Genomic DNA, 27,522 nt, shown 5'->3' with positions numbered 1-27,522 from the left:
AAATGATTCTAATCTTGAATGACCCCTATAGCTAGAGCTGGGAAATGGTTCAGGAGTTAAAGGTTTTTGCTTCAAAGCCAAATGACCTGAATTTGATTCCCGAAACCCATGTGGTGTGAAAGGCGAACATTTACTTCTTTTTTTTTAAACATTTATTTATTTATTATATATGAGTACACTGTAGCTGTCTTCAGACACACCAGAAGAGGGCATCAGATCTCATTACAGATGGTTGTGAGCCACCATGTGGTTGCTGGGATTTGAACTCAGGACCTCTGGAAGTGCAGTCAGTGCTCTTAACCACTGAGCCATCTCTCCAGCCTGAACACTTGCTTCTTTAAGTCATTCTGACTTCCACACTCACACTGTCTCTACCCTGCTAACCCCCGTGTAAAATTAATCCCCCCCCCATACTTACCCCCAGTCCTTTGTGCCTCTCTTCTGTCCTGTCTTTTCATTAATTTTTATTATCATCACCCTTTGCATTACGGAGCTTTGGTTAAGTGACCTGGCCCTGGCACTTTCCCGTTTTGCTATTTTTCTGCAGACTCTGCTTTCCTGCGCATACAGTAGATGTTCAGCACACTTAAGCCGAAGTCATAGACTGCTGTGGCACTTGAGTGGCCTTAGGGTCGTCTAGGGAGTGAGGTAGGAGGTGTATTGAGAGCCGCCATGAAAACAGCTCTGTTGACTTGCAAGACATTCCCAAGATCCAGGCTGCTGGCTGTTGACCTCCCTCCTGTGTCTCTCCACCCAGCCTATGGGCTTCTGTACAGCTGGTTGTGTGGTCTTGGGAGTGTATAGTGTATGAAGGGTTAATGGGGATGGGGTGCAGCTATAGGGAAGAACTGGAGTGAGACTCTCTGGTAGCACAGCTATTTGGGGGTGACCTACAATCCTGGAAGCCACCTCTCATCTATGCTCAGCTCATACACGTGACTCCCCAAGTTGGACTTGGACTTTGTTTTGTTGGTGGTGATGTTCTAAGGTGGAAGAAGTTAGTTTATGTCTCACCAGAGAAGGAGTTCCCCCCAACAGGAAGCAAAGAAGCCGTCACCTGGATGCTAATTCTGATGTCTAGATTTTCCTGGGTGGAAACACGGCTGTGTGAAGGCAAGGATGCAATTCTAAAGGCGGACATGCCACTGTCCGGCTTTGCCGGGGTCTGTTTCCAAGGAAATGAAGGTAACTTGATGCCTGTGAAGGAAGTGCAGCTGTGCTCCGGGCTGGAGATCATCAGGTCTCCTCCACAGCAGCCTCAGAGCTGTAGGGTTTGTGCAGGGCTGTCTTTGCTGGCCTTTTCTGTCAGGTACTGGACTAGTTGGGGTGGGTTGGGGTGGGTTGGGGTGGGGTGGGGTGGGTTGGGGTGGGTTGGGGTGGGTAGAGTTGCCATGCTAGTTTATGGTACGCACCATCTGGACTTGGTAGGGATTCAGTGACCCAATCCAGCTCCTCCTTCTGTGAGGGACGGTCAACAGCCAGCAGCCTGGATCTTGTAAGTCAACAGAGCTGTTTTCATGACAGCTCTCAAGACACTGCCTACCTCACTCCCTAGATGACTCTAGGGCCAGTCAAGTGCCACAGCAGTCTATGACTTCGGCTTAAGTGTGCTGAACATCTACTGTATGCACAGGAAAGCAGAGCTACCCCATGTCAAAGAACTGCCGGTCAGTCCTCAGAAACCTTGTCCGTCTAAGGTTTTACGTTCTCACCTGTACACTTTTCTCCAGACTATAATTTCGCCTCTCAAGACTAAGCACGTATCTTCAAAGCGTAGGTGAGAAGGTTTCAGCTCCCTGCAACACTTTCTTCGTGGACGGCTCTGCACTGGACGTATATGTACCTGTGACCGAGCTCAAGCACTCCTTCCTCGTAATACAAGGAGTAGGTTTGTGTATTCCACTTGACAGACAAGCCTGCTGAGGCTCAGAAAGAGCCGCTGGCTGCCAACATTGTGCAGCTATGGAGAGGTGGATCCAGGACAGCAGCAGCACTGGCTGCTAGACAAGGGTGTGGGCTCTCCGCACGATGTGATGTCTTTTCCCTTGTTCTCCTTTGAGGTTCCAAAGCCCAGTGTTCTGCCTAGAAAGCCACTTCCCTGAAAAGGATAGAGTGACATTTTTAGATCAGGAATCCAGGCACTTGGGGCCTGACAGACTCAGGGCCATGTGTTGTTACAATTGCCAAAGTCTGTCGCTGGGAAAATACAGGCACAGGGAGAGGAACATTTATCTGTGAAATAGCTACAGCGCGTGTCAGGAGGTTTTTCAGGTACTTGCCAGACTTCTGCCGTTTGAATGTGGAGGTGGGGAATAGCTTTGTAGAGAGACCTGATTCATTCCCGTCCATACTCCCCGTGCTGGGCAAGGCCACCTTGTCAGACTTCCATGTCCAGTGCTTTCTGATTGCTCTCTTTATCTGAGCAGGCATTTATGACAGTGCCATCCATGTGGCTGGCACAGTTTGGGGGATATTTGGCTGTCCTCATAGCCCCTGAGATACAGCCAACCCAAACAGCAGCCTCCAGGTTTTTGCATCTGTTTGTGTGGGGTCTCTGGTGGAGGTTACATGGGCCTCCAGTGGCAGGCTTGCATTTCTCATACCCTCCAGATACCACAGTGCCTAAAATACCCTTCCCAAGGTCCCTCCTGAGTCAACCCCCCCCCTAAGATTTATTAATTATGTATACAGTGTTCTGCCTGCATGTACAACTGCAAGCCAAAAGAGGGCATCAGATCTCATTATAGATGGTTGTGGTTGCTGGGAATTGAACTCAGTACCTCTGGAAGAGCAGACAGTGGTTTTAACCTCTGAGCTGTCTCCCCCCGCCCCCCACCCAAATCTCTTAATTGCTATTGTTTTACCTGGGTCCAGACCCCTTTGAGTCACCTGCTCTCTCTTTATCTAACTCATGCCGGGCCTGATTTTTCCTTTCTCAGCCAGGGCTGAGAATTCTCTCAGGGAAGCCCATTCCCAGCTCAAAAACACCGCTCTCTGCTTTCCCAGTAGGGGACGAATAGTGTGAGCATGCCGACTCTACACCTACTCTGGTCCTGTTGTTGAGAGCAGAAAATGTCTATTTCTTTTGCCTTATACAAATCCTGCATGGTGACAGCGATAGGCCTTCTTGAATATGTGCAAGAGTAACTACATGTGCAGATAAACTCTGGTTTTCAACGGGCATAACCAGTTTAATTTCAGTCTGCCCACGGGAAATAATGGCTAATACCCCCAACACATGGCTGTAGGTGACCCTTCCCATTTGCACCCAAGAAGTGCAAGATGGCCATGTTTTGGGGGGTGCTTTGAGTATTAGGTGCTTTGTTTGTTTTAAAGCCAAATGTGAGTTTCTGACTCCATGAGTGTCATCGTCTGAGTCCATTTGTGGAGTCAGCAAATGTCCAGTATGCAGGTGAGAGGCTTTAGGGGAATAATCGGAACACAAGACTATTTTAGGAAATCAGATTGATTTATGTTTACTAAACAGAAAGTGTGGCATCTTCCAGTCCCAGCAGCCTTTCCACCTGACTGCTTGCAAAGGTGATTGATCAGGACGTTAATGGGAAACATCTGGGGAGCAGGGCGGCTTTAATGTGTGTGCACGCGAGTGTGAGCACACGCTGTTGCATCGCATGGGGTCTTTGTAAGAAGATGAGCGTCCGTGGGGTTCCCATGGCAACAAATAAGGTTGGAGTTAAGCATTTGCCGCAGGATGAGCATATTTTGAAACGACCACAGTAAGGGGACGCTTATGTTATTATTATAGTCCTTCAGAGGGTTTTGAATAATCTAATTTGGGGGATTAGCTATCACTTGAATGCTTCATCTAGGCCTCCTAGAAAGACTGGTAAAGGCCAGTGGGGTTGAACTGTTCTTACTCCTTGGTAGAAGAGGGTTCCCTGACCTTGCCATGGGCCTCTCTATTTTCTCTACGTTGAAGATCGTTGTGTTTTGAAAGAAAAAAGAAAGGAAAATAACTAAAGTGATCTGGGCATGATAGTCCTTGCCCAGTAATCCCATCACTGTGGAAGTTAAGTCAGGAAGACAGCAGCAGGTTCAAAACCAGCCTAGGCTGCAGTGTGAGTCTCTGCCTCAACAAAACAGAAATGTAATTACGAACACATGCACACATACATGCACACATACATGTACACTCATATACACATATACCTCAAATGTACAACAGAAAGCTTTGCTAGACACAATGAGATGATTCCTACAGTTATGCCAACTAACCTACCCAACATCTCCCATAGCTACATGTGTTGTGCATGTGTATGCAGGCATCATGGTTCGTTCACTCATTGCTAGCCCAGGAGGGGAGTCTTAGCTGAGAGAGGGGAGCCAGCACCTGGTAACATGTTACCTGAGACAACAAGATGGATCCAGGCCTGGTGCCAACCCTTCAAATGTACCTGAGAATCTTTCTGACTCCTCCAAGGCTAGTCAGGACTTTACATGGAAAAGTGATCAGAATAGTTCCAAAGGGGTGATTGGTGTATCGTTTCCATGCCCACCAGGCCTGGCTTTTGGTTTCATAAAGGCCTGCACTCCAAAAGCTGTTCTTCCTCTTTGAGAGGCGGGGGTCCTCTCCTACCTCTGCTCAATTGAGACCCTGGCCGGGGTGCATCAGGTTGTCTTCATGACATCTCAGACGAGACCTCAGGCGTTAAATATTTAATTGAATTGTTTCACTGAGGGGATATTGTGACTCGTGTGGAAACAACCGCCCGCCTTTTTATCCAGCACTTAAGTAGATCCCTGCTTAAACATTTAAAGGTCAGAGTCCCAGGGATGGTTATGTGGCTTTCCCAGTCCCTTGCTCGGTAGGTTTGGGTGGGGAGCGAAGGGTTTGCTGGTAGAGGGTTTCCAGGGGATAGGGAGAGCTCGTCCTTCCAACCCCATTCCCTCCAGAGTCTTGATTCCCCAGAAAGAACATGGAGAAGGCTGGAGCTTGAACCACTCAGTGCCTTAGGCCTTTCTGGCTACAATTCCTTGATCTGCTGAGCTCAGGGAAGCAGTGAAATTTCAGTATTCTGCTTTCATTTATTTATGTTTGAACCCCAAGGCTTTATGTATTCCACTTTAAATTTTTATTTTACATACAGGAAGAAATTCTGGAAGAAATTGAAATTCTGGATCTTTCCTCGGTCTGATAGTACTGTTAACAGCAGAGCCCTCCTCACCAGCTCCTGATTTCCTCAGTCACTTGGGCAGTCAGTCTTCCTCATTTTTCTCGGCAGCACACAGATTGAAACTGTTAGCTTTTTAGGTTACTGGCCCGTGTTCCTCTCAGAACCACTGGGTCTGTGTCCCAGGAGGGTGGAATTGAGACCGGGAGGTGGGCAGGCTTCATGCGTACACCTCTGTGGGGGTTCATGTGGGTCAAAGACTGGGAAGGAGTCACCATGCATCCCCTGTGTGCCATGACCTGTATCAGGATCTTTGGGATCTAGTCAGTTCATTGCCCTCTTTGAGTACCTCAGATTTTTAGAGGGGAGCACCTTCTGTTTGTCAGGGACAACAGGGACCATTTTGGGGGTAGAAGACCACCGCTGTGTGACTTTACAACTGTTGGAGGTGAGGAATGGGGGGCATAGTGGAACGGGGGAAGAAAGAATGCTGCTGTCATCTGTGTCCTGGTGTCCTTCTGGAAAACAAGTCCAAAGATTATGTCCCTTCAGGGGGAAGTGGCTGCCAAGATGACAGAGTGTCAGCATGTATATGACTCGTCCTGAACCAGATGCGTGTTTCCTGCGAGTTGGTGCTGTGAAGCCATGTGACCTAGGGACATGTGACCTTCTTCCTCTGGAAGTAGGAATCCAGTGATCCTATCATCCAGCCGACAAGTGATTTCAAGAGCTGCCAAATAGCAAGCAAGTCTGAAAAGACAAACAGAGTCTATTTTGTGTAAATTTGTGGCATTCCCTTGCCCTCGGGGATCCTCCCCCCATCCTTCCTAGTAATTTGCTCCTTCTTTTTTCCCCAACACTCAGCAAATATTTTCTGAGTGCTGTTCTGTGCCAGGCACAGTACAAAGAACAGGAGCTTCTGCAGGCATGAAGCTTGCGGCAAAGAAAAGAGAGAGGGGCGGTGGGACAGCCCTCAGTGTCATAGAGTGCAGAGATCTGCCTCAGATAGAATAAGGCCTCTGCAGACAGAGTTCAGGGGTGCTGGAAGGGCTTACAAGCCTGCAAAGAGGACACCATCCTCTCAGGGGAGGGGCAGTACTTCCAGATGTCTAGAGGCAAACGAGGGAGACAGAGCATTTAGGAAACTGACAGGATGCTGTCACCTGTAGCGTTGGCAGTCTGTGACAACTCTGTTTCTCGAGAAGACTCAGTTGCCAGGTTAAAAGAACATTTTACGGCTCTACCCTGTTAACTCTAGTAGATGCCAGCTCCATGAAATTGTGGTGAAATCTACCCCACCCAAATATTACCCGTTAAGCACATACACAGAAAACGAGAAAAGCAAACTTAGTAAACATGTGTCTACATCGTTGGCAGCAAAGCTCTTGCAGCCATCAGACCCTAAACTGCCACACGCTGTCACTGTAGAGTGTCATCGAAGGTATACGGGTGTCAGTAAGGCTGACTGGTGTGGCGTCTGTTCTCTTTGTTCTTCCAAACCTTACATCAGTGAGCTTGTTAACCGATGATCTTCCTGTTTGTCTCCTTGCTTGTCTCACGTCTGGAAGGGCTCCTCTTGTACCTGCTTGCAAGCAGGCAGCTTTGTTAACAGAGAGCTGCCCCGGCAGGGCAGGCACACGTGAAGAGCTGCAGACGGCTTTGGACTCCCGGTCCTCTGTAGTCACTGCTCAGACACAGTGCAGGAAAGCAAGTGTGACTTTGGAGTGGCTTGTTACACCTCCTCTGCCAGCTGCCGGAGTCTTAGTTTGGTCAGTTGTTGGTCGTGAAAACCCTGTGCATGGCAGGAATCAGTCATGTGATGATGGGGAACCGTGGTCAGTGTTCACTCAAGGCGTGAAAGCGGCCAGGAAGTCTTGTGAGAAGGGAGTATACTGGGGTTGTTTTACTGTTTGCAGAGTGGGTACATGGAAGGCGGTGGCCAGTTCTGCACTGCCCCCCATAGAGACTAGCAGCTGCTTTACTGAGTTAAGCAGCAGCCGGTCTGACCATGGGCTTTGGAAGCACAGGGCCTGCGTTAGTTGTGTGACTAAGGAGGTTTATGACGCCAAGAATGCTGTTTTAAGAAGAGTTCAGGTCGAGTCTGTGTAGAAGGGGCACTTTCACAGAATGCCTTACACAGGGCGGGGAAACCATTCAGGCCCGTGTAAAGGACATCACTGTCTCTCTACCTGCTTGTCTTCCAAAGAGGACCATTCCTCCCCTATCTGACTTATCACACACACTGACCTAGTCTGTCTAGATTGCTTGGCATAGGTTGCCTCAAGGAAAGTGAGTACAGCGTAGTGGCAAAGTTACGAGGAGCCTCAGGTCAGGAGGATGAAGAAGCCTGATGTTTGCCATCTTTGGTGTCTGTCTGTCTGTCTGAGATCTAATTCCTAGTCTGTTATTCCCGCTTGACATATGGCTTTCTCAGGCCTTTGAGGTCTATAACTTCTGGCCAGCTCTGGTATGAGTCTTGAGTAGCCGCCACGAGCATGGAGTGAGGGCTGGGGACCAGAGCCTCTCCTCTGCCCTCTATCTGGAACACCTCAGATCAGAACATGTTTAAAGCATTTCTCTCTTGAAGATTTCTGGTTTAGGTGAAATCCCTTGTGCAATACCCAGATGACTTTTCCAGAACTTTCCAAGCTGCCATAAGAAGTGAGTGAACTGGATTGTGGGTCTTTTGTAATTGGCTGGCCAGGGATAATTGAAGTTAATGAATTTAAGGAGTGGATGATTATTTACACGCCAGGGGTTTGAATGTGAAACTTGTGGGGTCTTGTGGCCCTGTAGGGTGGAAGAGTAGAGGCAGAGACCCCCACTCCTTGAAGCTGCTCCTGGCTTCCTTCACTGGCTGCCAACCTGCCTGAAGGGCACTTTCTTGCCCCGCCCTCCTGCCTACACTCTGACCAGACAGCCTTTCCAACTGTCGCTTAGCTGCTTGCTTACATAATCCCGATTGGGAAATGTCAGGATTTGCTTTGGACCAGAGGTCAGCTGGAATGCTCGCCCTTAGGCGTGGATTTCTGATTGTTTGCTAACCGATCCCTGTGCTCATAAAGGTTTCAGAATTTGAAGTGACAAAGCAATCAAGATTTCCTTTTCAGCAGCTAAGTGCTCAAGGAGTGAATTGAGAAGGGCTTGACTTTATCCCTGACCCTCTCACTGGCTGCTGGTTCTAAGTTGTGACGGCAGAAACCCCTCCATACTCAGAAAGGGATATTGCGGTAGAGCGAGAGGGAGTGCAGACCATCCTGCTCTTCTCTGTGTGCCTATGATCCTCTTACGTCTTAATGGCTGCGGCATTGCACAATGGTTCTCAACCTTTGGGTCTCAACCTCTTTGGGGGTCAAGTAAACCTTTTACTAGGGTTGTATATCAGATAGCCTTCATATAAGGCATTTGTATTACGATTCATAATAGTAGCAAAATTACAGTTAGGAGGCACAGTGAAATGATGTTGTGGTTGGGAGTGACAACAACATGAGGCACTGTATTAAAGGGTGGCAGCATGAGGAAGGTTATGAAGCACTGTCATAGTGTGCCTCTTTGCACCTTGACTGAGACTGGTGGCAGAGGCGGCCTCATCCACTTCTGTCCCTTCTGTGCCAGGCACTGACCTCCCGAGATCTTGTCACGTCATCCAGCCAAGTGCAGGATGTCAGAATGCACGGATCATACTGGTGAGCTGAGTTCCAGCAGTGTGCAGTGAAGCCGATAGGGAGGTTTTACTGCCTGGAGCAGGAGACTGACAACAGCCACAGAAGCATAGGAAACACACAGGGAACAGAACCTGAGCCACTGTCCCTCCTCCACAGTCACAGCAGAGCAGCGCACACCATCCCAGACTCTGTCACAGTTCCGTGATGGAAGCCAGGAGCTCACAGTGTTTCTGACTTCACGGCAGGTCAGCTGTACCATGTGGGCAGAGGTGACATAGAACCATGAAGACCTTTGTGCAAATGGGAGTGTGAGTCCTGGGCGCTTGTAAGGGCCTAGAGTTGAGGCCCTGGGTGGGCCCAGCATACCGAAGCATCGGGAACTCTGGAGAAGGGCCAGTGTCAGTAGACTCCCCCGTCACTCTGAATGTCAGGATCCAACGCTGACCAGGCCGGGGAAGGAGGGAGAACCTTCGTAGTTTTCCCCTTTCTCTTTTGTAGCCATCCTAAGAGCAGAGACTAAAGCTGTGTTCACAGCTGGGATTCTTTGAGGCTCTCACATTTAATTTTTAACTGTAAATGCACATGTGGTTAACTTTACACATCAACCGTTCCTCGACACACAGTCATGAGCAGTTAGCGTATGCACGGTGGCCAGCCTCATCTCCAGAATTTTATCATCTCACAGAATCAAGACTCTGTTCCCTGTATACCTCCCCCCACCAGACCCTGGTATCCACTATTCTCCTTTCTGATTCTACGGATCTGACAACTCTGCCTGACTCAAAGCAGAATGACAAACAAAGACACAGTATAGTATTTGTCCCTTAGTGAACCACTTCCTGAAGGCCTCCTCAGTAACCTCTGCCTCCTTCCTTAAGGCTGAATGGGCATCCAGATGCTATCTACCTATGAGACTGCAGAGGTGACTATCGTGCCACAAGCTCTGTGCTGCTGCCTCTCGGTGGCCGTGTGTGCACATACATGTGCTCTGTCACATGTAGATAAAAGGGGCACAGTTATGTTGTTTTCCCTTTCATCCTGTTTGGTTCACAGAATGCCACCAAGTGACTTGGTGCTGTTTCTTTCTAGAGTAGCTGTGACAGTTGCAAAGTTCTCAGTGGCATGGATAGCTAGAAACCAGTGGTGTGTGTGAGACCTGGAGACCAGGCCTTCCACTCTGATTCTATCTGTCTCTCTGTCTCTGTTTATTTCCCTGTGTATGCGCTCTGAGTGTGTGTACGTGGAGGCCAGAGGTTAATGCCAAGTGTCCTCTCCCATTCCTTTCCATCTTACTTTTTGAGGTAGGGTCTTCCTCTGAACCTGGAGTCTTGGGTACTCTGGCTAGCCAGTGAACTCCATGTACCTTCCATATCTTGGACTTCCCTTTTGTCCCCAGTCATCAAGCCTGGGAGTAAGCAGCCCAACTGGCAATCTTTCCTCTGAGCCAGGTCACACCTATCAAGGATACTGAGGAAATTCTGATGTCATTCTAACGCAGTCTCACCCAGCCTTTAGCTACCCCAACTCCAGATGCTGAAGGTTCTTTACAAAGTGGCTATAAGAAATTGCAGGTCACCGTTGAGAATATCATTTGGTAGGTCCCTAGTCTGGCCTTATCCTCTGGCAAGCAGTTGTTGTCATGGTAACAGATCTACTCCCAACCAGGCTTTCTAATAGTGTAGAAGGGACTTGACACGTCTTCCTGAGGTTGTTAGTAATTATCTTCTCAAAAAATAAGTTCTGATTATTGGGAAGATTTTAATGGGCCCAGTTCTATCCTCTAGGGGAACAATTCTCTGCGCTGCCCCCGATTTTTTCTCTTTTTCTGTGCATGTTGTTTTAGGAAGAACTGTTACTCTCTTGTTACTATCCTGCCTTTAGTGGGTGCGTTAATACTTTATTTGAAAGGCAGGCAGAATAGCCTATGTCAAGCATCTGTAATTCGATTAGCTGCTATGTGAGCACATTTTCTGTGACATTTACTCTCAGAGATACAGCTTACAGCCTTAAGGTCTTGAAGTCCTGCAACCCTTGGTCTTCCCACAGCAGACAGAAGGGTCTCATGGGTGGGTCTGACCTGTAGTCATTACTCTGGTAGCTCACTTCCATCCCAGCTAACAAAATGTTGGGAACATCTGGTTTCCATGTAGCTAATTTCCCTGAGACCACCCCCCCTTACTCCTTTTTCTCCTTCATTTGCAAAGACCTATTGAGCCTTCCTCCCAGACCATAACACCTTGCTAGACACTCAGAATTCAAGGATGGCTTGGAAGTGGTTGCTCTCCATAGGAGGTCACTGGTGACAGAGGACATGGGCCTACAGAGCAGGAAGTCCAGGACAACATGACAACTATGACAGTGTATACATAAGAGGAAAGGTGCAGAGCAGCAACCGCCCTGGTCTCTCAAGTTCACCCTTTCCTCCTATGATGGTTAACACTGTCATCTTGATGGAAATCTGGAATCAGGACAGAGACAAGCCTCTGGGCATGTCTTTCAGGGATCGTCCTGAGTAGGTAAATTACAGTGAAAAGACTCACCCTAGTGCATCCACTGCCTCCATATCAGACAATGTGACCAGCTGCCTCAGGCTTTGGGTGTCATCATTTCCTTGCCACACTGGACCCTCAATACCCAAACCCAATTAAAGCCTCCCTCCCTTTAGTTGCATCTGTCAGATACAACTATAATCTGTTGATTATAGCAGCAAGAAAAGTCACCATGTACCTCTTCCTCCATCTTCCCACATTATGTACGGGTGCCAGAGGCTCCTGAGCTAACCTAATCCTCTACTTGATGGGGGAGAATGGCCCCACCTCTGTATCACTCTAAAGACCACCAAAGAAATGAGAGGGGAGAGACCATCAGGGACCAGTATTTTTCTGTTCAGTTATCTATCTTCCTCTGAAGATAAACTTGGTACCCCAAGTTTGTTTTCCCTAGACCAGAGTTGTAATTCCACCCATTGGTAGGAGGGCACCCCATTGAGAGCTCCTATCTTGTTTGGACTGGGACACTAAAGCAAGGGTGGGGGAGCTAAGGCAGAAGCCTTGTCCCCACAGCCAATCCCATGTTTTCTGGATCACAGCCTGGTAATCAGTCACATTTGCTGTGTTTCTACTCCGAAGCTAGGGCATCTGGTGCACCTGCACTCATCTCTACGGTTCCAGTGTTCTCAGAATTGGCAGAACATATGGACTGATAAAATACTCTGGCCCCTCCCATCATAGTGTGGTTCCGGTGCAGCGGCAAGTCGCCATCATTGGAGAGCTGGTTAGAAATACTGACCCCGTGCCCTCGCCTGCCTGACTCGTGAGGAATGGCAACCCTTATGCATATTGAAGTCTTTAATAAGCTGTTCCCTGACTTCAGTGCTAGGGCTGCAAGCCCAGGGGAAGCAGCCTTGTGCTGTTCCTGCATCTGTGCAAACCTGCCATCCAGCCACCCAAGCCCTGGTTTGTCGCTGGGTTGTCCAGATGCAGCCATTACTACATGATGATAATTAACCCACAATATGAAACTCATTTGTCATCTTTGATTTTTGCCTGGATTTAAGTTTTAAAAACAAACGAACAATCAGTCCAGGTGAGGAGATTTTTGCCTAGACCCTAACCTTCTTTTCCCCAGGACTGGGGCGGGAAGCAGCAAGACTCTCTGACAATACAGCTGTTGGCAGCCACTCCACAAACCCCACAATGGCCATAAATCAGCCCTAACTTGTCACTGGGGGTCAGGCCATGACCTTGACAGAGCAGCACAGGTCATTATGCTTCCTCTCAGAACACCAGGCCAGCCCGTCCACCCCCCAATCCCGGGCCTCGGCAGTTTCCTGTCCTATGATGGCTGAGCGATAGCCAGCTTTAAATCACTGCCTGATAGTTGCTGTCCTCCTCTCTGCATCCTGTTAGAACAGGTTGCCCAGTGAGATGCAAGGGGACGGAGAGGCAGAAGAGGAAGGGGAGCGTGGCCCCTAGAAAAGAACCAGCTGCTACGTGTGCTCCATGTTTGTGGGGATCAGGGGTTAGGAGACATTTTAGGAACTGAAGGTTGAATTTTTCTAACCTCTATGATGGGTCCGTCTTAAACTTGGTAAACTCTCAATCATTAAACAAATACATTTTAAGGGATTTTCATTTTTTATTATTTTTATTTATGTATTCAAGTGTGTGCATGTGAGTGCAGGTGACCTTGGAGGCCAGAAGATCCCCCCGGAGCTAGAGTTATAGGCAGTTGTGAGCCACCAGATGTGGGTGCTGGAAGTTGACCTAAGGTCTGTAAGGTTAGTATTTGCTCTTAGGGCCTGGCAGTCTCTCCAGCTCCTCTTCCTCCTCCTCTTCTTCTTCCTCATCCTCCTCCTCTTCCTCCTCCTCCTCTTCTTCCTCTTCCTTCTCTTCCTCTACTTCCTTTTTAGACCGTCACATTGCAAACACTGAGGAGACAGCAGTTCTAGTAAGCTAGGTGAGAGATGACAAAAGTTTACACTCTGGCCCAGTTCAGGGTGTACAGAGGCCCCTTAAACAAACAGAGTTGCTTTTAGCTTGGATCACAGGAACGTGACCCGATGAGTAGGTGTTGGAGGTTTCAAGGGCCCATGCTGTCACGGGGTACGGATGTTTGAGCTAGTCACTGATCCCAGACTCCTGTTTCAATCACGCATCTTCCAGCTACCTTCTAAATGATCTGATCTTATATGCCGTGAAGGCTGCCCGGGGGATAAACCCAGAGCTGGCTACTGTCAGCCTCCCCGACAGTTACGTTTTGGCAACTAAGAGAATGACATGTGGTTCATCCATCAGGCCACGTCTGCTTCGCTGGCCGAGCAGGCGTCCTCCAGTCCCTTTCCTGGCTCCAGGAGGAGCCTTTCTCTTTGCTCACGTGGCAGAGGCTGACCATGGCAGTGGGAGCTCTTGGTAGCGAATGTGGGGGAACCTGCCATACTTCCTGGGACACGGCCTCAGGGTTTCTCACTGGAGAGGCAGCTCCAAGCTATTGTGTTTGCTCCTGTCCTGGTTTTCCACAGTGTGAGCGTGTCCATGGCTCCTGTTTCTGTAAAACCAATCTCACTTTGCTTTTCAGCAGCAACAAAGAAAGCAGAATATTGGTCTTTGTGGCTGCCAGTACCACACATGCCAAAATCTCGTGCCTGTTGGTCTGAAGGCACCAGATGGTGGTAGGACTGTGTGGTTTTTGTTTTCTGAAAAGTTGTGAAGTGAGAGACACTGAAGTAAAATTGTCATCTGATAAAAGCTTGCAGGATCTTCCAGCCTGGGTCGGGGCACACCAGTGTTTTCAAGAAATGACACACTGACCACTCCTGATATGTTGAGTGTACAGTACTGGTGGCCCCTAGCCACAGCTGGGTTCTCCATCCACACTCAGCTGTGTACAGTTGCTGAATAACAGGGTTTTGTTTTTGGGGTTTTTTTTTTGTTTGTTTGTTTGTTTGTTTTAAATAAAAACCGGGAAGTTCCACAAGTGTGTCTCTTCCTTGAAGATTGAAACAGCTTAGGATTGCCATTGTGGTCAAGAGGAAGTAGCAGCTCCTTTGTGAGGGGCTGCAATGATTTATTTTTGAAAACCTGGTTTAAGGTTGTGTTTTTTGTTTGTTTTTTAGTTTTGGCCTAAGGAGCCTTTCTCTGTAAATTAAAGGACATGTGTGTCTTAAGTGCTCATTTCCTTGGCATCAGACTCTGTTGCAGGAACATTCTAGAGTATAGCAGTATATCATCGGGAAGAGCTCAGATGGTTTGGTTTTAAAGCCAGTGTCAGGGCTGACCTGGGCATTCGGTGCTCTGCAGTGACTCACGTGTGCCTGCTTCTGCTGACAGGAGCCTCCTCTAAGGTAGAGGGTCTGTATGATAGTGGGAGTACTAGAAGCCAGTTCTTTCTTCCTCTTTCCTCCCTGGAATCAAGGGTACCAGCTGACTTGCCTTTGCCCGGCCAGTTTTGCAGCTAGCCATCACAAGGATAAAAAACAAAGTGCAGCTGAATCCCGAGCAATCTCCGTTGCTCTTAAAATCACTTTGTGAACACTTTGACCTTTAGTGAAAATGCAGGTCCTCTGATATGAAATCAGAGAAGACCCTCTGGAGAACATGAAGCAGTTTCCCAAGTATAGAAACCGCCTTGAAGGAGGAGGTCTGCCTCCACACCAGGAGCTGCCCCACATCCTCAGGCAGGAGTGTGGCGCTGGGCCGGGTCTGTTGCTAACACTGTACATTCTGGTCTCAAAGTCACCGTGAAAATCCATCACTGTCGATCTGCAGGGAGGAGACGTTTGTCGTCAGACTAGGAGCTGTCTCACTCCGTAGCACAGTAATTGGTCTAAGGAACATTTCCAAATTCTGTTTTGTGGTCACTCTGGCTTCTTGCCAAAGAGAGGGGTTACCTAGCCTGGTTTGGAGGTCATCAGAGGTGCTTTATAGAGCCTCTGGCAGATGTGCGTACCACCAGCTGAGGTCTGGCTGGGCCAGAGTAGCCCTTATAGAGCTATTGTATGGAAGCCATTGCTCGCTCGCTCTCTCTCTCTCTCTCTCTCTCTCTCTCTCTCTCTCTCTCTCTCTCTGCCTTTAGATTTTGCTCCGTGTACTCAGTCTGTAGGCAAAGCAGGCTCTTAGCTTGCTGCAGGCGGGAGGATGGAGCTCCCTTCCTTCCGGAGGTCAGGTTCACTGTCACATGGCATTCTCATTTACTCTACATCAAAACCTTCATTCGTTCTGTGGTGAAAGACACACAAAGGAGATGAGGAGACTGCGGGAAGGAGAGGACTCCCAGCTTCAGGGTCCAATCTGGTGCTCAGTCCTCAAATGAGTTTATGCACGTCTGTGTGTGAGTACATGTCTGTGTGTAAGCACCTCTGTGTGCTCAGAGGTGTTTCAGCAGAGGTGAGAGCCGGCCTCCCCTAGGTGGCAATGATATACCCAGCCATGCCCTCCAGAGCGACAGCTGCTGCATGCTGAGGTGGCTTCTGTTGTGCAGCACTGGGCAAAGCTTCCAGCTGCGGCCGAGGTGACAGGAGACCTGAAATGTTGAGTCTTTAGTGCTCTCTGAGAATGGGCTTGTGTGTGTGAGAGAGAGATCAGATTATCGCATCCAGCCAGGCCATTGCAGAGTTAGGCCTGTGTGTCCCACGGCCTCGGCTTTCATTGTGGTAGGAGCTTCCCTTATCCTTGTTGGCTGGAAGGAAGCTGGTGATGTAATCGCTTGGAGCTCTGCAATATAAAAATGAGCAACCAAGGAGCTGCAGAGCCGGGGTTCTTGCAGAGCTGGGTGAGGGCAGCCGCCTGCCTGGTTGGAGGGTGGAACAGAAGGGTTAAGGTGGTCTAGAGCAGGTTGACCATGACAGCTTGGGACGCTACCAGACAATCTGAATGAATGGCTGTCAGAGTGTCTTTCCCAGTGGGTACAGCAGATAATGTGTCCTGAAGGAATGATTCTGGCTTTCACAGAAACCAACCCCGTAACTATCCATTTCCCTTCCTAGCCCAGGTTTCTCAGCCCCTTGGAGAAGAGTAAAGCATGCAGGGGGAGGTAGGCTGCTTATAGGTTTACTGGTGCTTTGTCACGGACACGCAGCAGTCTGACCAGAGCTAATTGCCCTGTCTTCCCCCTTCTGAGGATTTGGCCCTGTGTAATTGGCCCCGATGTGGTTCTGCTCCTTATTCTGTCTCTAAAATACACCTTTGCCGCCTTGTGTGCACTCAGAGCTGGGGGCTTCGCCAATGTGCCTCAGCTTCTCCCACCTGAGTTGCAAGCCTAACAAAGATCCCCAAACCCGCACACCTGTCCGTGCCTGTTGTACGGCTGTTGTTAGGTAGCTCACATGCAAGATACAGAAGTCTTGGGAAGATGGCGTAAAGATCAAGATTTGTTTCTTTGACAGGATAAGTGGAGTGTTTAGAAAGATATGATTAAATCAAGTTCCTTTCGGAAACAGTTGTCATCAAAGTACGCATGAGGTGATGGTTGAAGGGGTTAACCGGTCTGCGGGCAGAGCTCAGCAGCAGCGTGCTTAGAAAGCATGCACGGGGCCCCAGGTATATGTGCACATACTGGGGAGGCACAGACAAGGTGCAAAAGTTTATGTTGCTCAAGATGTTTTGCAAGAAACACAAATTAGAAATTATAGCTGGTGTTAGGATGTGAGAGAATCTGAGTAACATTGAAACAGTAGTAGTCATACTGCCTTTTTTTTTTTTTTTTTTTTTTTGGAATACAACTGTCAGCATTTGAATGGAAACAAGTCAGACCCTTACCGGTGCCATATGACCACCTAATGGGAGGGAGGGGCTCCTCATCCTTAGGCTTAGCTTAGGAGATGGCAGGAATTAGTACAGAGACTGGGGATCAAGGATTGTGAAGCTACTGCAGAAATCCTGTGGCCATGGGGCTTGTAGATCACCCAAGGACTTGGCAAGGATTGGGGGCGCTTCCAAGAAATCTCCAAACTCCTGGAGGTCAGGGGTGGGGGGGTATAAGGGGGAGGACATTGTTTACCTCAACAGGTACATTTGGTTTAGAGGAAACAAATTTGGGGAAATATTTCTGGTGACTTATGTTGCAGGTGTATTTGGAGTGGGTGGTAGCCATCTCTTAGATCTTTTCAAATTTATCGCCAAGGAAGCAAGTCCGCCTGTGTGATGGGTGAGCAAAGCATGCAATGCAGGTCCCCATGTAGTGCTCCAGCTGGGCTTACACAGCCCGTTTTGGTCTAGTGTCAAGATCCTCAGAGATACACTTTGGGGCTGACTGTTCCTTGCTAGCCAAGTAGCCCTGGTTTGGAGTGGCTGGAACCTGTTTTCCCCCCGCATCCTCTCCAAGTTTTCGGGCCCTACAATAGACATTTTCCAACTCATGAAGGTTAGTCTCTTCTGACTTAGATCGTGCCCACCATGGACTGGTGTCTCTTTCACAATTGTTTAGCCTTTCCCAATATTCTGTCCTGCACATAAGCAGTAGAGAATGCCAGTCATATGCTTTTAAGTCAGTGTTTCTTTAATGACAAGTGGATTGTTTGCTTCATTGCAGAATGCAAGTTACCCCTCACTTCCGTTCTTTGCTGCTGGCCATGGTGCTGGCTTACTGGCTTTCATGGCTTTGGTGATGACAGATTATAGGAGGGCTACTTCAGGTTGTCATGGGGGAGGAGGACAAGTGCCACTGGCATCTCATGGAGATACCTAGGATGCTGTGAAACATCTCCCAATGCTCAGAGCATAAAAATGTCCATTTAGAACTGGCTTAGGACACGTGAAGTTCCTGTGTGTGATTCCCAAGCTGGTGGACCTACACTCGCCTGTAATCCCAATATTTGGGAAGTGGATGCAAGAAGATTAGGAATTCAAGATCACCCTTGATTACTTAGCAAGCTTGAGTCTAGCCTAGGCTACAAAAGAATGTCTTAAAAGATGGGTGGGGGGCTGCTCTGAGCTGTAAACAATAATCCAGTCCAGAGGGGAGAGATTGTGCCCTGTGGAAGTGCCCTGTACTGAGCCTGGCTTCTGGGAGGTTCCAGAGACTATTCTTCTCCTGTCTAGCAGGCTCCTACTTAGCCTCTGGCAGGACAGCAGCAACACACAGTAACTCACTGTGCCCTCACAGTTTGGCCAGAGCAGTTAGTTCCTCATCTATTCCTCACCTCTTCCCAGCGCCACTGCAGAATCCAGCCTGACAAACAGGCTTTCACTCTTTCCCTGCCACCTGCTCACACTGCCAGCCCAGGCCTCCTGCCTGTACAGCCCCTGCTGTGCTGGGGGATGGAGGCGCCTGCAAATGAGGCAGCTTGGAAGGATGCGACAATGCCACTTGATAGACACCACCTTTCTAGTGGCCTTAGCCACGTGGGCTACTGTTTGGAGGAAGGAACTGTGGCTCGTGGCCTTTGCCCTCCCGGTTTCCTTCCCACCCTCTGAGAAGTAGTCACAAACAATTTGTATTCTGTCTGTGATGCTAAATGCTGCTCTTTGTCCTCAGTTGGGGATGTTTGCAGCTTGTCATAGCCGGAAGAAGTCTTCTGATATCAGTCAAACAAAGCAGGGTTTGGGTCTTGGCTATTCTGTTCAGCTGCTGTGTGGCTTATTAGCAAGCCCAGCTGAGGTGCAGTGAAGGTGCCTTCATCCTAGGGTTAGTGTGTGTGTGTGTGTGTGTGTGTGTGTGTGTGTGTGTGTGTGTGTGAGAGAGAGAGAGAGAGAGAGAGTGTGAGTGTGCCTTGGTCCACTGTGGCCGTGGTGGCACGTGCCTGTATTCTCCTCTGAGGACAAGATAGGAGAAGCCCTGAGGCTCATTGACCAGCCTCCTGGTTCAGCGAGAGACCTTATCTCAAAAATTAATTAAAAAAAATATAACACAGAGAACACATCGAGGAAGATACTTAATGTAAGCCTCTTGTGTACACACACGTATCCCGAGGGAATAAAGAAGAAAACCCAAATGGATTGTTGCTCCAGCCTCCAAATAATAAATACTCCCTCATTCAAGAAGTAAGGTCTTGTCCACTCTTGCAGGGTGGCCAGGTGCCTAAACCAGCCATTTGTGATTCCATAAATCCTCCAATTGTCAGACTGGCCCTCTTCCAGATGTCTCCTCCATCTCTGTAGCTCTGGCCAGTTTCCTCCAATTCAAACCAGCTGAGGTTTTTATTATTTATTTAATTTAATTTTTTTTTATTAAGTCCTAGCAAAGGTCAGGAAAGCGTTAGCTGTTGCTAAACACTTAAACAGATAGTTCTATTTTTAGGGTGACCCATACTTGCCAGGATCAGCAGCACTGGGTTATGGGGTCCACAGGGAATATCACCTGCCTGCTACCCCTGTGCCACTTAACACAGACACTGCTGGTAGGAGGTTTGCCTTCTGTCTCTTCATTTCCTGCCCTCTCTGTGGCTTCCTGTGATGAGGCACAGTGGTGGGCACGGGCATTATGTTCAGAAACTGCTAGGTATCGGCCCACAGCTCTGCTTCTTCTGGAAGGCCCTGGGGGTGAAATAAATCCAGGGAAGCCATCAGGAAGGCACTGAAATAATAGGACAGAAAAACGGAGTGTGGGGGCTGGCCTTCAGCTCGATCCTTGCCAGCCCCTAACTCTATCCCAAGGACATGGAAGTTAGCCTTGAGTAATAATCATACCACCTAGTTCTGCACTGGCTTTGCTAGGACAGTCTAGTCACTCAGCAACCAAGTATACACCTAGACCCAAGAATCGGGCTGGACAAAACCTCACCACCCATGCTGGTGGGTAGATGAGGACATTGGGTGTCCTCTGAGCCCTGCCATCTTTTTTTGTCTGTATGAAGTGTCACATAGCTGAGTACAATTGAATGCACAAACCCGGAAGATTCAGCCTGCTCGAGTGGCGTTTACTAATCCTGTAACCTTGGGCAGATTGCGTAAAGCACTTCTCCTGTCTGCAGAATGACACAGCAGTGTTGTCAACACAACTGAGAATATTGTCAGGATTGACTGATTTAATATGTGAAAAGTACTGACACACTCTAAGCAGCACCCAAGTGACATATAATTCTATTTTTAAATAGCTGTGTCCTATTCGGTTGGGTGTCTGTGCCCCATGGTTCATTTAACTAGATCATTATAATGGGATTTTTAAGGTTGTAAACATTTCAATCATTGTCCTCCCAGGTAAGAAGTCGCCATTTTTCTTCATTATTTCCTCAGGTTAAATTCTTAGTATTAGAGTGCCTGGGTCCAGGAGAGTATGCTATTTTTAAAGCATTTCTTGATAGCTGCTACTAATTTTCCCCCTAGGAAAGCCTTAGTCTGCCTTTCTTGCAGCAGGGAATAAGTGGGCCAATATCCTGTGTAGCCACGTTATTAACTTTTAATCAAATGAAGGCTCAGGGAAAAGATATCTTTTCCTGGGGATAAAGCATTCCTCATTCCTCACCTTTGTTCACAAGCAATAAAAACCCTAAAAACAGGCAGATGGGAAGACAGATGGAGCATGTGAGAATAGCGCCCTCTAGTGGTGATCCCTGGGAAGGCACAAACACTTTGTAGAATGCCAGGTGTTTTGTTTTGGGGTTTTTTGGGGGGAGGGTGGAGTTGGGGGTGATGAGTTACATGTATCTCACACTGGACTTGAACTTGCTGTATTGTTGAAAAAGACTGAAGTTTTGGTTCTCTAGCTTTCATCTCCTAAGTGCGAGGATTATAGGAGTGTGCTACTATGGTAGCCCAGATGCTTCATAGCACCCTAAGCAGGTACTTTCCCTACTGATCTCCATCCTCAACCCCCAAAGGCACCATTTAGATGCCAAACCAGCCTTGGGACTACATTTGCTTTTTGCTCCAGCTTTTACAGCAGGTTAGCAGTAAAGTGTGGGTTTTATTCTTCTGGGAAAATCTGACAGTAATTTTCAGTACTCAAGTTTGAGTATGGGACAGGGATCCTGGTACTGACTCTGTGTGGTCCAGACCTAAGTGTTGCTGACTGAGAGGACTGGCTGAGCTCCCTGAAAATGTAACCTTTGGGAATATATGAATATATATATTCACACACAGACCACACACACACACACACACACACACACAATTTTTGAAGACAGAGTCTCACTATGTCTTACTGGTAGGTCCAGAGCTTGCTGTATAGACCAGGTTGGCCTGAAGCTCACAGGATCTGCTGGATTTGCCTCCCAAGTGGGAATGCTATCCATCCATCCATCCATCTATCTATCCGTCCGTCCATCCATCCATCCAGATTTGGTTAGCCACAGCTGACTTTGAACTCACAGTGGCCGTGGTGGCTTTGAGCCACTTGCCTCTGCCTCCCAGGTGCTGAGACAAACACTTCTACAGAGAGGACAGAGCAACATGTAACATGTATGATGTTGTGGGTGTACACGTGTAATGTCACGGTTTTCATAAGAGGGATTTATCCCCCCCTTGTGATTGGTTAAACCCCGTCATAAGGTTCTGTGGCTTTCTCTTGTGGTCATAAAATAGTGTTTTAGTTGACACTTCCCCCAGTTTCACAAGCTACGCCTTTGTTTTTTCCTAACATTGTCAACGGTGCCTTCCAGGGTCCTTATGCAGTTCTGATCTGAGGTTACAATTCATTCTCCACACGTCCCAGTAAATTCTGATTCAAGAATTTTTCCAGAAGTGGGAGGGACAGAAGGACTTAATTAATCTTGGGAAGGGTGCGGTGCTCCTGAAGGGAAGGCATGAAGAGAGTCTTAGGAAAATCAAAACATGCTTTAGCTCCTTCCCATACTTGCTGAACTCAAAGATCTTTTTGATCACCAGTATCCAGTGAAAAAAATATTCCATGACTGCGTGTTACTGTAGAATTGCATGGACCCTGAAATGATGGACCAGAGTGGCCCTTAACCATTCCAAAACAGCCTTGAGGGTTGCTTGAGCAGATGGGGTGGGTTGGGGTGGGGGATCTTGGTCATCTTCCATGAGCAATGTTTGTGTATGCGTGTGCATGTGTGTACGTGTTGGACAGCAATCTCCAGAAGGCCTTTCTCTCCCGCCACCATGTGTTGAATTCAGGTCACTGGCCTGGATTTCTGACTCACAATCAATAGTACAAAATGAACAGAGAATCTCAGAACAGAAAACAATACATATGGCTATAGTAAGAGTGACCTCAGTCTGGATGATAATGCAGACAACCACATGATATAGATTTACACATGTATGTTCGTATATGCACACATGTGCAGTGAGAAGTTCTGAAGGCAGTGTCTTGGGTTCTACAATGGTGTGATGAAGCTGTGTTTGGTCTTAGATTCCTGCTCATCTCCCATTCCTCAACAGGGGTCTCCTTTGCTTTTCTAGGTGGTACCCGGGAGATCGGCTCAGCGCTCACCAGAATGTGCATGCGGCACCGGAGCATCGAGGCCAAGCTGAGGCAGTTCTCCAGGTGAGGAGCATCCCCTGCCTCTCCCAGACAGTTAGGTTAAGGATGCGGTGACACGGCATGCTTCCCTTTACAGCACCAGTGTCCCAGTAGTGTTTAAGTCCCTACAACCCATTCTTTCCCCTGCTGCTCAGTCACTGAGTAAGTTGGGTAAACTGCTGTGTACTAGGGTTGGGTCTAGCACTGGGTCAAATGAAGAACCATTAGTCCAGCCCCTGCCCCAGGAGCCTGCACTTGCCATCTCTCCAGCCCGTTTGTGTCATTTTTAATGTTTGTTTGTTTGTTTGTTTGGGATGGGGTCTCAGTAGATATCTCTGGCTGGCCTGGAACTCACTTTGTGGACCAGGTTGTCCTGGAATTCACAGCGATCCACCTGTTTCTGCTTTCTCAGTTTCTGGGATTAATGGTATACGCACCCAGCTTATATTTATATCTCCTTAATAATCATCAGAAGTATCCCGGGACCGAGGCCATTCATTCTGAAGCTGGCACTTCTGAGCCAGTGGTGGGTCATTGTGCTGCTATTATTTGTTTCAAGGAAATGATTTAAGTATGTCTTGACCACTAAGTGTATATTCTTTGGAGCGTCTTGCCAGGTAATCCAGGCTGGCCTCAGACTGCAGATGCTTCTGTTTTATCCCTGAAGTGCCGGAATTGATGTAGTATGTATCTGGAGAACAAGAAGTACTTGTTCAATCTCTCCTTTTCTTTATCTTTTCGCAAAAGTGCTTTGATCGATTGCCTGATAAACCCACTGCAAGAACAAATGGAGGAATGGAAGAAGGTGGCCAACCAGCTGGACAAGGACCACGCAAAAGGTACAGCAAGGGTCCTGGAGCACGGTGGCTGTGAGTGTTGCTGCAGCAGGTGCCACCGGCCTGGTGCCACCGAGTTATTCCTCTCACCAAAACAGCTTGGAGCCCTCTCTGTCTCTCCTTGTCCTGTAGGCATTTCAGCTTCAGGGGAGGAGTGCTCCCTAGTGTTCCCTCTGCAGGAGTGAGTGCTGCTTGTCTGGCACGCAGCACTGCTGAGCACTGTCTGACTGCTCTGTGCTTTCTCAGTCACCCAAGTTAATATGTATTGTAGTTGTGGGTTCAGTGCCAAACATACGTACTTAAGGCATTTCACAACATTTACCCTGATAATGTAAACAGACCTTGCTTGGGTCACCTGCCAGGTACTGGCTTTTTTTTTTTTTGTATTTTTTTTTTTGTATTGTGTTGGGTAAGAAGGGTTTGTGGACTCCTTTAACTAGGCATGGGGATCTTGATGACACTGAACAACAGAGCTAGGTGCTACCAGCAGAGGAAAGATTACGCTGGTCACTGTTATGTGATGGTGTGTTATAGTCCTGTCACACAGGCCTACAAAAAAGGATCATAATAATGCCTGTCCCTTGTGTAGATCATTCTGCCTCGTTGGTGGGTTGGTTTTGAGATGAGGCCTCACTACATTTCCTAGGCAGCTCTTGAACTCCTGACCTCAAATGATCCTCCTGCCTCAGCCTTCCAAGTCCTGAGTTAACAGACATGTGCCACTGTAGCTGGCTAATTCTGAGGTTCTTTACTTGCTAGGTGGGATGTATAAAATAGGTAGATGTGTTATCAACTAATACAGGGAATAAGGAGCCCTGTGACAAGACACCGCACAGTAAAGGCTTTAGTGAAGACAGCCTGTGTTCAGAGAGTGTGGGTGCATCTTGTAAGGTGGCTCCTGAGATAGGCCACCTGCTGGTCCCGGGGACAGTTGATTGTGCTTACTTTAGGTGTGACAATGAAGATTTCACCCCCCCACCCCCACAATTTCCTAGAAGCTATCTGTGACCACTGGGGACTTGGCATCTGTCCAGATCATTCATTCTTCATCTTCAGGCACCCAGAGTGATTGAATTCCCCTGCATTCCCTGTGTGGCAGCAAATACATAAATCCATCTTGATTTTAGATGTTTAGTTGATGATAGGCTCTGGTGGACACACATTCCTTCTTACAAGGAGCCATGTTACTGGAGAACTTCAGCAAGCTTCGGTGGAGCATTGTGACGAAAGAATGTTGTAAAATGACGAAGGCTGTGTGCACTGAGGAGTTTCAGTTGTGAGCCGCCAGGCAGGTGCTGGGTCTTCAATCTGGGTCCCTCTGGAAGAGCAGGTTTCATTCGCTGACCCATATTTCCAGGCTCCTGTGTTTGGAACAATACTTAACTCTTGCTTTTCAGGACCCATCAAGGCTGTGTGCAAATCTGTAGGACTTCTGTTCCCACTGAGTTTAATCAAACCGTTGCTTGCCATCTCCTGAGGCTCACCACACGTGTCTGGCTGTGGTTTCATTTGGTGAAAGAAAATAGAACTACGTGAATGTTATTTACAGATGGAGAAAGAATTGATAGTTTATGTTTAATTGGTTCGATAAATACACAGCAGTGCTAACTACGAAAGAGACGTGAAAGGCGTTGTGTTGAGCTTGTCTAGGGGCGATTTTTTTCTGAGCCCTATCAGAGGGAGAAAGCAGCAAAGGCTTCTACTTGACCCGTGCTTGTTCAGTAAGACAAAATCCCTTGATTGACACTCAGGAGTCATATACTTCCTGTCCATCCCAAACGTATGCAGAGAAACACTAATCAGCCCCTGTTTTCCTTCATGTTCCCAACGAAACAGAGACAGCCACAGGGGATCCAAATGCCAATGTCTTCAGGCATGGGGAGACAGTACTCCCTTCACGTCGCCATCAGTAGTCATACATGCTACACATCCCCTGCATCTCAGAGTGTGTGGAAGAGACCAGGGCACATCACTGTACTTGGGGACTTGGACACTGCAGGGAGGTGCAGGCTAGGGCTCGGGGCAACCAGAGTTCCATGATGGTGTAGGTGAGCACACGAGGGTTGAGGAATTAGAAAACAAGGTGCTGTTTGAAGGGGACCCTGTCTCATTGCAATGAATGATGAGCAGTGGGGAAGGGAGTCAGATAGGGAGGAAGCCATTCCGGGAATCAGGGAAGGTGGGAAAAACTCGGAAACGAACAGAAGGCCACCAAAAGAAGAGTGTACCCCCAACATGTGCTCCCTGCATCCACCAAGAGGAATTTTGGGAATACTTGTGCGTGTGTGTGTGTGTGTGTGTTACATATGTGTGTACATGTCCCTGTGGGTACACACAAGAGTGTTAGAGTCAGTGTTAGCTGCCTTCCTCAGTAGCTGCCCACCTATTTTGGAGAAAGGTTCTTTTCACTGTAGTGGAGTTTGCTGTCCATGCTGGTCAGACAGGGATCCACCTGTCTTCTCCCAGGCACCCTGGGCTACAGGTGCTTGGGGACACGCCCAGCTTCTTACTTTCTGTGGGTGCTGAGGATCAAAACCCAGATCCTCACGCTTACACAGCAAGCGCTCTATCCACATCTCCCCAGCCCCACATGGTGTGCTTGGAAGTGAAAGCAGCGTGGATGGGATCGGGCTTTAGGAAAACTTTTCTGGCCCTGGATTGTTTACGCCCTCAACAAGCACATCTCAGGATCCCAAGAGCTTTGGGAAAGTCAGTAACATTGACATTGACCGTCTTTCCGAATTCTAACAGATATATTGTTCGTGTGTGTGTGTGTGTGTGTCTGTGTGTGTGTTTAATTAAAACAGTCTCCAATAGCATATTTTCTTGGTGTCAGCAGGACAGGGAAAGACTTTAGTGTGTTTAGCTGTTTGTCATGTAAACAGCTCCTGTCACAGAAATGTCACTGTGACTTTTATCATGTGTGTATTTGCATGCAGTAGGCTATTTGCAGGGTGTCTGAGAGTATGATTTCTAGGATAAAGATTGAGCAGAGTGGTAAAATTATTCAATATTCTTCTTTCTCTTAGAATATAAGAAAGCTCGCCAAGAGATAAAAAAGAAGTCCTCTGACACGTTGAAACTGCAGAAGAAGGCAAAAAAAGGTAACTGATGAGTTTGCATTGACATTGTGACTCAGAGTAAGCAGATGTGTGACGTATCTGAACCAGGAGCTGTGTGATTCCCAGGCCTCCTTAGATAAGGAAGCCTGGAGGAGGGATGGGAGCAGGCCCCACCTACATGGATTAAAGGTCTTTTTTTTAAAAATTAGTTTATTATCTTATGCGTATTGGTGTCTTGCCTTCATGTACATCTGTGTACCCTGTGTGTACGTGGTATCCATGGAGACCAGAAGAAGGCATTAGACACCCTGGAACTGTAGTTATAGACAGTTGTGAGCTGCCAGTGCTGGGAATTGAACCTAGGACCTCTGGAAGAGCAGCCAGTGCTCGTAACTGCTGAGCCATCTCTTCAGTCCCTGCACTTAAGTTCTTAATGTGCAGGACATGGATGAATGTTAAGCCTTTGGTTAAGTCTTTGTCCTTACCCCACATCTGTCTTCAAAACCAGGTAGGTTCTTAAATACTGTACTTTACGATAATAATAGAGAAAGTTCTTGGGAGTCCTGAGGTAGTGCAGAGAAACCTTTATGCATGTTCTCTATAGTCATTACCACAGAAATGATGCTCTCCCCTTCCTCCGTCTTTCAGCCTGTAATCTCTGACATCCTCTCCTGGGTGCATGAGTGGTGGCTGTGGTGGAGCCTAGAGACTTAGTCTTTGTCGCCTAGGGGAATTTTTAGTGTGTTCTTGAGGGTGGCGTGCAAGGATTTACCACCAAAGATTCATACACTGGGGCCGATGAAGCCGTCTCCTCCCTACCCCTGTCTCCAGCTCCTCATGGCAAACCAAAGAATTTGTCACACTCGGGAGCCATCTTTGCCTCTCCAGATTGGATGGGGCTTAAAGAGAAAAGGTCTAGCTGTGTCTACCTACACTGCAAGCATCTGTAACATTTCCCGGAGTCTGA

The 27,522-nt window shown here is 48.0% G+C and overlaps 1 protein-coding gene across 7 annotated transcripts in view; it reads left to right on the top strand.

Moving 5' to 3' along the window:
• Window positions 1–27,522, top strand: part of Mtss1 (MTSS I-BAR domain containing 1) — a 137,564-nt gene that overhangs the window by 83,873 nt on the left and 26,169 nt on the right. For all 7 annotated transcript variants that reach the window (XM_076911390.1, XM_076911392.1, XM_076911393.1 and 4 more), the window contains exons 4-6: window positions 22,597–22,681; window positions 23,405–23,496; window positions 26,523–26,597. In XM_076911390.1, the coding sequence (XP_076767505.1) occupies window positions 22,597–22,681; window positions 23,405–23,496; window positions 26,523–26,597 (252 nt within the window). The remainder of the gene's footprint in view (window positions 1–22,596; window positions 22,682–23,404; window positions 23,497–26,522; window positions 26,598–27,522) is intronic.

Source organism: Arvicanthis niloticus, chromosome 13, assembly GCF_011762505.2.
Source record: "Arvicanthis niloticus isolate mArvNil1 chromosome 13, mArvNil1.pat.X, whole genome shotgun sequence".
Classification (NCBI taxonomy): domain Eukaryota; kingdom Metazoa; phylum Chordata; class Mammalia; order Rodentia; family Muridae; genus Arvicanthis; species Arvicanthis niloticus.
This window is presented reverse-complemented; position numbering and strand designations above follow the sequence as displayed.